General features: G+C 36.2%; 1 protein-coding gene and 1 long non-coding RNA gene across 6 annotated transcripts; both read left to right on the forward strand.

The window, feature by feature from the left end:
* The first annotated feature begins 2,730 nt into the window (after positions 1–2,730).
* Positions 2,731–4,764, forward strand: LOC103960161 (serine/threonine-protein kinase SAPK1-like). 3 transcript variants are annotated; one of them, XR_007253077.1, is made up of 5 exons: positions 2,732–2,803; positions 3,426–3,504; positions 3,612–3,686; positions 3,754–3,834; positions 4,029–4,764. XR_007253077.1 is itself a non-coding variant. In XM_048570310.1 (4 exons), the coding sequence occupies exons 1-4, from the start codon at positions 2,768–2,770 to the stop codon at positions 4,053–4,055; spliced, it is 225 nt and encodes a 74-aa protein (XP_048426267.1). In that variant the 5' UTR covers positions 2,737–2,767; the 3' UTR covers positions 4,056–4,764. The 3 variants fall into 3 exon arrangements, 1 of the variants encoding a protein (XP_048426267.1); XR_007253078.1 differs by lacking the exon at positions 3,426–3,504 and having other exon boundaries at positions 2,731–2,803; XM_048570310.1 differs by lacking the exon at positions 3,426–3,504 and having other exon boundaries at positions 2,737–2,803; positions 3,748–3,834.
* A 494-nt stretch (positions 4,765–5,258) lies between these two features.
* LOC125470764 lies at positions 5,259–7,516 on the forward strand. Of its 3 annotated transcripts, none has more exons than XR_007253081.1 (4): positions 5,259–6,162; positions 6,347–6,461; positions 6,738–6,834; positions 7,464–7,516. It is a non-coding gene; the product is annotated as an uncharacterized LOC125470764 (long non-coding RNA). The 3 variants fall into 3 exon arrangements; XR_007253080.1 differs by lacking the exon at positions 7,464–7,516 and adding an exon at positions 6,985–7,267; XR_007253079.1 differs by lacking the exon at positions 7,464–7,516 and having other exon boundaries at positions 6,738–6,973.
* Positions 7,517–8,454: the final 938 nt, after the last annotated feature.

Here is an 8,454-nt window from a genome sequence, read left to right on the forward strand (position 1 = left end):
TTTAATTGAAGAATGGTCAAGATTAATTAAATAGTTAATTAATTATACGAAACGTTCGTATTGGGCGTTTAAGTTAGTTTTGGGCTTCGGGGCACAAAAACGTTTTGGTCCACAAGGCCCATTATGTTTAAGTTGTATGACAACTAAAAAACAAAATGGGCAATTAAGCCCAATAACAACATATGGCAGGCCATAAGGGTGGAGGGTAGTGAACTTGGCTTAATTGCAAGTTTGCCACTCCATTGTGAGGTGGTATAAAGACATCTTTATAGCCATTTCATCCTTAGGGTTTTCTAATTGAATTTGGGTGAAACCTATTCTCTCATTTTCTACATAGAGGCCGGCCACCTTAGGTGAGGAACATCTAGCAATCTTTCTTCCCTAAGTCATCCATTTCATCTTCACACAACATCTTTGGTGTGGAGACTTAGAGACACCAAACTTTTGGTGTTTTGGAGAACAAATCCTCAAATCCTCAAAGAAGAAAAGGAGCACTAAAAGGGAGAAAATCACAAGGAAGATCCAAGGAGCAAGGAGGTGACTTGAAGGCCCTCCACTTGGGTGAATCCCTTGTGCAATCAAGGATGAGCTTCAAGGATAAAGAATCTCTAAAATTCTTATTCTCTTTAATATTGTTAAAGAGTCTTATGGTTCACCATATACTAGGCTTTGAAAGTTATGGGTTTTATGAATTGTTTTTGAATGCATGCCTACTTTAAAGTGTTATTAGTTTGCATATGTATTCAAATGTTCTTACATGTTCTTAGCTAGGACAAAATTTTTCCTTCACCCCAAAGCTCGTATCATCCCATCGAACATTCTGATTCGAACAGTGCCGATTCCTCTTACAGGACATGAAGAATCATCCCCCATTAAGACTTCCCCGCTGCTGACTTCTTTGTAAGTATCGAACCATTCTTTTACTGCACACATATGAAACGTGCATCCAGTATCCAAAATCCAATTGAAAGCCTTGGAGCCCGATGTTACCGAAAGAAGTTCCCTGTCACTCTCATGTTCGGTGACTGCACCAGCGGAACCTGAGCTTCCTTCCATCTTGGCTTTCTTTTCTTTCCAAATCTTGCAGTTCCTCTTCCAATGATCGGCTGAACCACATTCGAAGCAACCTTCCTTCTTTTCCTTTTTCTTCTTGGATTTTGACCTACCTCTGTTGCCAGTTTTCTCTTCCCTTGTCTTTTCCCGCCCCCTCTCCTTGCCTTTGGCATAAAGGCCTTGAGAGCTTTCAGTTATATCATCTAGTTTAGCATATGACTGAAGAGCTTGAATTACATCTTCAAGCTTCAAGGACTCTTTTCCAAACATTAGAGTTGTTCGAAAGTGCTTGAAAGACGAAGGTAGAGACCTTAGCAGGATGATAGCCATATCATCATCTTTGTAAGTTTCTTCGACTTTCTGAAGATTAGCTATGCAATTCTGGAACTTGCATACGTGATCTTCAATATCACCTCCTTCTTCTAGTCGAAGCCCGAATAGTTCATCCTTTAGAAAAAGTTTATTGGACACGGTTTTGCCTATATAAACATTCTCCAATTTTTCCCATGCTTCCTGGGCAGACATCTTTTCGGTGATGTGTGACCGAACTGATCTTGTGAGATGGATCTTGATGGAACTCTTGGCCTTCTTGAGAACCTTATTCCATGCTACTTCTGTCATGCTTTCCGGCTTCTTACCATCAATTGCATCATCCAAATCCTGCTGTATTAGTACGTTCTTCATCATCATTTGCCAGTCCGTGAAGTCATCCTTGCCGTCAAAGGGTTTTAACGCAGGTCCTTGATCCGCATTCATCTTCCCTTTTAACATCGTAGAACACCTTGATCCTAGCTCTTGATACCAATGTCACATCCGGACCCGGGTGGCACCACTTCCCGGGCCCGCTCCACCACCGTAGCACGATATTGTCCACTTTGGGCCCCGACCACACCCTCACGGTTTTGTTTCTGGGAACTCACACGAGAACTTCCTGATGTGTCACCCATCCTGGGAGTGCTCTCGCGCGCTACTCGCTTAACTTCGGAGTTCCTATGGAACCCGAAGCCAGTGAGCTCCCAAAAGGCCTCGTGCTAGGTAGGATGGGAATATACATTTAAGGATCACTTCCCTGGGTGATGTGGAATGTCACAATCCACCCCCCTTAGGGGCCCGACGTCCTCGTCGGCACATTTCCGGCCAATCCCTGGCTCTGATACCAATTGTTGAAAAAACCCGCACACTGGACCTTGTTCTTTGATGTAACCAACGGCAATAGACTAAACTAGCAAATATAGAAAACTTAAAAAAACACACAAGAATTATACTGGTTCGGCAGAACTTATGCCTACATCTAGTTGTGATTTCCCTAGGTAGAGAAATCACCGCTTCTTTGATTAATAATAGAGATTACAGAACTTATGCAAACCCTAGAACTAATCTCAAAACTCTCTGTTGTTTGGCTGGTTTTCTCTCTCTGCTGAAAATCAGCCTTGCCGTACCCTATTTATAGATATAGGGTTGGCTTACATGTCCTTTACAGATTATAATTCCTATTCTAAGCGGAATAGGAAATTAGACTTCCTTTCCAATTCCAAATAGACTTCTAGGATTTCTAATCTAAATTGAATAAGGAAACTAAGATTCTTTCCTAGCCCTTTTAGGAGAAGAATTGGTGCACCCTTTCCCTAAAACAATCCTAAACAGAAAAGGACACAAATTGACGAGCCAAAACTAACAACATGGATATGTTCCAATCTCAGCGACAAGCACTACTATGAGGCCACTACCATATGCGAATATCTTCATACATGTCGATTCCCTTTCTCACCCTCTTCATGTTTTATCCAATATTATGTTTTTTATCTGATTTCATGTGTTTTCTTGACGCTTTTCCATTCTTTGATATGGGTAATTTGTTGTTATGTTTTCATGATATGGGTCTTTTTTCAATTTGCATTTTGGTTGTCCAAGATTTCTAAGTTTTTTTATTTATAAAATATAAGAACAAATTAAACTGAACATCAAGGAGTTTATTATGATCAACTTTTTGAAGTGTCGGTAACACTTCGCTTTAGGAATATGTAAAACTACCAATCATTGTTTGATAATTCCTCATGTAATGAACGACTTGGACTTTACCATAAATTAATTTAATTTCTATTACAGCAAATCTGGTCATTTTCTATGTAAGTTTCCCTTCATGGTTCAGTTCTGGCATTCCCCTCAAAACATCATTTGTGTCATTTCCTCTTTTTCTGTGTTCAGCTTACATACCTTACATATATATTGGAGACTACAACGACAAAAGATGTCAGTTGAATGTATATAAAAGCCAAGCTGCTTATCTTATCGACCTCATTCACTCATGTGTCCCTCTGTTCATTCATGATTGTTTTAAATATATTCAGGTTAAATGTGTTTTATTCATGCAGTTATGTCTAAAATAGTTGATTCCCGCCGCAACACACGGGCATATTTTCTATATAGACTAAGATTTGGTAATATATGGAGGTGAGATGAGCTATTTCATTCCGAACTAAGACCTAAGAATCTTCGCAATTCTTATCCTTTAAATTTTGCATTTTTTTTAAATATTTATTAATTTTTTGGTGATGCAGGTAGATGAACATGTTCGAAGGGAAATCATGAGCCATAGATCACTAAAGCATCAGAATATCATTCGATCCAAAGAGGTTAGTGATCATAAACTATTTTCATTTTGTATTTTTTTAAAATATTTATTTATTTTTGGTGATGCAGATGCAGATGGATGAACATGTTCAAAGGGAAATCACAAACCATAAATCACTGAAGAATCCGAATATCATTCGATTCAAAAAGGTCAGTGATCACTATTCAATCCTTTTTTAGGTTTCAAACGATACTATTAAATGGTTTTCAACATTGGATTTAATAAACCTCTAATACAGGTTTAGAGTTTTGGTTTGGCTTTGATGTTTTCCACCATCACAGATTTTCCCTGATTCTTTCTATTTTTATTATACTTATAAATGAAATTGTTCCCTGGATTGCAGTTACTTTTCAGCATCCGACAACACTGATATAGCATTTGATGTACACTTCACTTTTGAAACCCAATCGGAATTATGTTCCGGTCAATATTGAGGATCCAGGTAGTTCTAGGTCTCTCTTTTCTCTCTTTCCCCCTCCCAATATGTAGTTTAATCTAATTGAACAGCTCTATTTATTTAAGATTTAGTTGCGTTCGTCATTACTAAAATTTGTTGCAAGAAATTGGGGGATGAATTTGGTTTCAGGGGAATGTTATCCTTTTTTATTCTTATACTGCACAGAAAAAAAAAAAAAAAAAAAAAAAAGCAATGCATTGGGTGCAAGTATGTGTTTTTTATCATTTATTTCTGTAGTTTGAAAGTCAATTGTGTTTTTGTTGCCGCATCATATAATTATTCAATATGCCCTTTTTAGCATTTCAATACCATTTGCACGTCATTGTTAGCACTTCGAATACCTTATCCGCAATTTCAAGATCATGCAAAACAATGTGACATTGCCTCTCTGTTTTTGGTATCTTTGTTTATCTCTCTGACAGACGAGTGCATGGTTTTCACATAATCACATTACGTGTTTCTTTATCAAACTGTATACGATTTCTGATTCTTTCACGTATCAGACAATATAACGAACTTGAACCCAAAGAAGACAATAAATGTCAGGCTGCTATGTACAGGTGACATACAAGCATCTGTATTTCATTCGAAAATCAGGTGAAATACAGGTGTTTTTATCTGCGAAAAAATTCGGATATGGTGTCCTAATAACTTTCTCATGCTATTCTATTTGATTCTTTAATAAAAGTTTTGTAGTTTTTAGATTTGGTGGATCTTAGTAAATTAGGTAGTAAAAAGTACTCTTTTGCTTATTCTCAATGTAGTCAAATTTTCTCAAGACAATTTGAGCGGGGAAAAACAATGTCAAACATATGTCGTATATATAAACGTTTCTTTTGGTTGTGAAGATACACTATGGAGTGTGCATATTTGAATTGTCAGTTTCCTCAAGTGTATTCAATCTCCCATTTCATTATATAGACCTCACATGGTACTTAATTGTTCTCCACTAAGATGCATGCTTCAGTACAATCGAATGAAAAAAAAAAGACCATTGCAATGTTGGTATTTCGTATATCTTATTTATAACTATGTTTTCTATTGCAAATTATTGCCACAACAATTTATATACGTGAGGTCCATGTGGCTATTATGCGTGCATTATTTTCTTCTAAGTGAGGATACGGGAAGTTTTCCTCATTATGCTCCTATGCCCAGTTGGTCGGGTGTATATGACTTGCAGTGAGCTCAGGGACACAGATTGGTTAGTTCATCCATGATGCTGAGTCCTATCTTGAATGGTATCTTGGCCGCCGCGTTTTAGATGCTTAGGTCCGTGATTGAAGTGTTATTTGTAGTTTTTTCTTCTTTTCAGAATTCATAATGTTTGCAACTATAAAAAACAATATACTTTTATACCTCTGTTTCTCTTTTCTTTGTTTTCATGAGAAAGTAATTGTCATTGGCAGCACTATAAAAAACAATCTCTCTGCATTATTCTCTGCTTCATACATAATTACATGATTTTAGGTTTAATATCTAGCTTTTTAGTTGTAGATTACTTATATGGGTCTTTAACTGCAATATCAAATTTCTTACTTTTTTCATGTTTTTACTTTTGACTTGCTGATATCTATTTTAGAATGTGGAATTATATCTAATATTTGTTTATTTTCTGACTATCTTAATGCCTCACTGTCTGTAGATTTTAAATTTTGGTAAGAACCATGAAAATGATTGAAAAGCATGATGTTGTTTTCGAAATATATATTAGCATCCCCTTCTCACCCAACTGCCAAAATTAGGTGGCTTGACTTGAGGTGTTTTCAGATATTGTAATTGAATGAACAATTAGGTTACACTTTAACAAAAATGTGTAAAAAGGGTTGATAACCGCATTTTTAAGAGAGAAGTACTATTTTGTCTAACCCTTTTGAGTTCCCATATATCTTCATTGTTTCATTTATACATCTGTTGGAGGATTGGAGGGGATTGGGAGGCAGATGAGCGAGACTTCTGATGGTTACACAGAAATAAATGGTCTCTCACATCTTGAACCAGATTATTATTGGTTTGGCAGGTATGAATGATTCTAGCCTTTTTTTTAGAGGAACTATGCTTTCCATTTCAAACAGAATATTCTGTTATTAGAAGCAATTACATAGAGTTTGGCCAACTAAAATGGCTGTACAGAAAAAATGGTCCTAATTGTTCACTCTCTAATGATGTTGGCAAGTAACGTTGATTGTTCTAAACGCTGGCAGTGCTTCTGTTTTCCACAATGTAAGCCCAAGATTATGCGATGGTGCTCAATTTGGATTTGTTGCATAGCTAGAAGGATTATCTTGCAGTAATTGTTGAAGACCGTTATATGCCAAGGTATTGATTCTTTCGAATCCCAGTTAAAAAAAAAAAAGAGTCAGATTTACATATATTTTGCATCATTATAATTAGTCTACTTGGGTTAGCTTAAGATTACAGAGAACAGCCTACTACATGGGGGAATAAATCTTTCTTATAGCATGCATATCCATATATAGCAAGCAAAGTTTCACTTGGTTCTTAGGCACTAGACCGTCTTTCCTTTAGCTTATAATTAGCTGCTCATGAATTCTTGGCATCTTATTTTATTCTTCTTATTGGGGTGTTTTACAGCACCGTATATTTTTTCAAGGAGCTTCCTCAGTTTGTTGTCAAGGCTGGTTCAATTTTAAGTAATATTTATGGTGTAGATTGAGAAAACAAACTTGAGGTATTAATTTTTCAGAGATAGTTTATGCTTGAAATTAGCCCTGTTTTTATATCTTCCAACATTCTGTTTTCTTGGAGTTACTGTGTGCTTGAAAACTTGCTGAAACAACAATGGAACAGTTATTTTGTTTTTTGTTAACTGCTGAAACAGGTGCTAGGCCTACAGGCCATATATTTGGCTACCTTAACTGCAGGGTAAAATATGTCTGGACTGCATCTTGCTTTTGTTTCTTACGGAAATAGGCATCCTGCATTTTTTTTCCTTTGAACATTAGTGCTTGAAAGCTTAGCTGCTGAAACAAAAACAGAACACTTTTAATGTTTTTTTGTTAACTGCTGAAACAGGCCGTTGGCCTACAGGACATATATTTTGCCATCTTAACTTCAGAGGCAATATATGTGTGAATTGTATGTTGTTTCTGTTTCTTATGGAAACAGACAATTTTTGCAATCACATCTTTTGTAATCAAGAACGTTCTATTAATTGTACAATGTCTTTTCATATCAGTTATGTTGAATGTATACAAAAATCAAGATGCTTATCTTACCGACTATTTTTACTCATCTATCCTTCTATTCATTCATGATTATGTTTAATTTATTCAGGTTAAATGTGTCTTATTCATGTAGTTAAAGCTGGTGCATTCAAGTCGCGCAGCAACGCGCGGGCATATTTTCTAGTATACTTCTAATTAATTAGGCCAAGAGCCAGCCAGTTGGCATGTTCTATTTCAATTTCATCTTTTCAAGACGGGTTATGTTTGGCAATACTCGCCTGGACGAAGACCTCATCACACCAATCTCCGATAATGAATACGTCCTCAAAAGGATCCGAGATCATATCTTTCCTTTGTGGTATATATAATCGCAGGCCCTTTAAGACAAGGGTTTTTTTCTTCAGAAAATAAGGATTAGTTGTGAGACTCATTCTACATCAAGTTTCAACAATTCGAACCTTGTATTTTGTAAGTCTAGATTCATAGATTATCCTTGCAAAAATTCAATTCAATCCGAAACAATTTGTCATTTTAATTATCACAATGAAATTTCATTATTTCTTATAGAACAAAGTGTTCGTCAACTTCTTTAAACTCAATTAGATGTTTCAAATATTTTTTATTTGGCTAATATTTTGCAAGAATGATTTAAGATATGCAACTTGAAAAATAGACGGTCTGGTAATTAAAGTTTGATGTAATGTGGGGCCCACTGCTAATACCCAATTATAAAAATAAAATATAAAAAAAAAAGATTTCTTCCCTTAAGGGCCTGGAATCCTCTATGGGCAACTTAATTATATGTTGTGGGGTTAGGATTTGCGTTAATTTCAATTAATTTTGTTGTCAATTGTATTTGCATGCAACAGATTATCCTCTGAAATCCTATGCCGAAAAGAGAAGTTGCCTGTTTAAAGATAAGGTTGAGCCACCCTATTCCATACAAGAGGCCTCCTTTCAACTACACAAACATTTTTATCCCAAGAAGAATATAGATATCCAAACAAAAATATCCCCTGAAATGAGCCAAGAATCAAAGAGGTCCACTTTGACCTATGTATTCGATGGATTTCGATGATGCGATCAAACTGAAACCCCAAGGCGGACGACAACGACACAACCAC

This window comes from the organism of the source record quoted next, unplaced genomic scaffold (genome assembly GCF_019419815.1).
Source record: "Pyrus x bretschneideri cultivar Hongxiangsu unplaced genomic scaffold, Pyrus_bretschneideri_v1 Contig52, whole genome shotgun sequence".
NCBI classification, from domain to species: Eukaryota; Viridiplantae; Streptophyta; class Magnoliopsida; order Rosales; family Rosaceae; genus Pyrus; species Pyrus x bretschneideri.

Bases quoted from the DNA above. Each gene is read 5' to 3' on its own strand.
- LOC103960161 (XM_048570310.1), top strand. From the start codon at position 2,768: ATGAGGCCACTACCATATGCGAATATCTTCATACAT. The intron at 3,687-3,747 runs GTTAGTGATCAT...TTATTTTTGGTG, and splicing joins ATATCATTCGATCCAAAGAG to ATGCAGATGCAGATGGATGA. The intron at 3,835-4,028 runs GTCAGTGATCAC...CCTGGATTGCAG, and splicing joins ATATCATTCGATTCAAAAAG to TTACTTTTCAGCATCCGACA.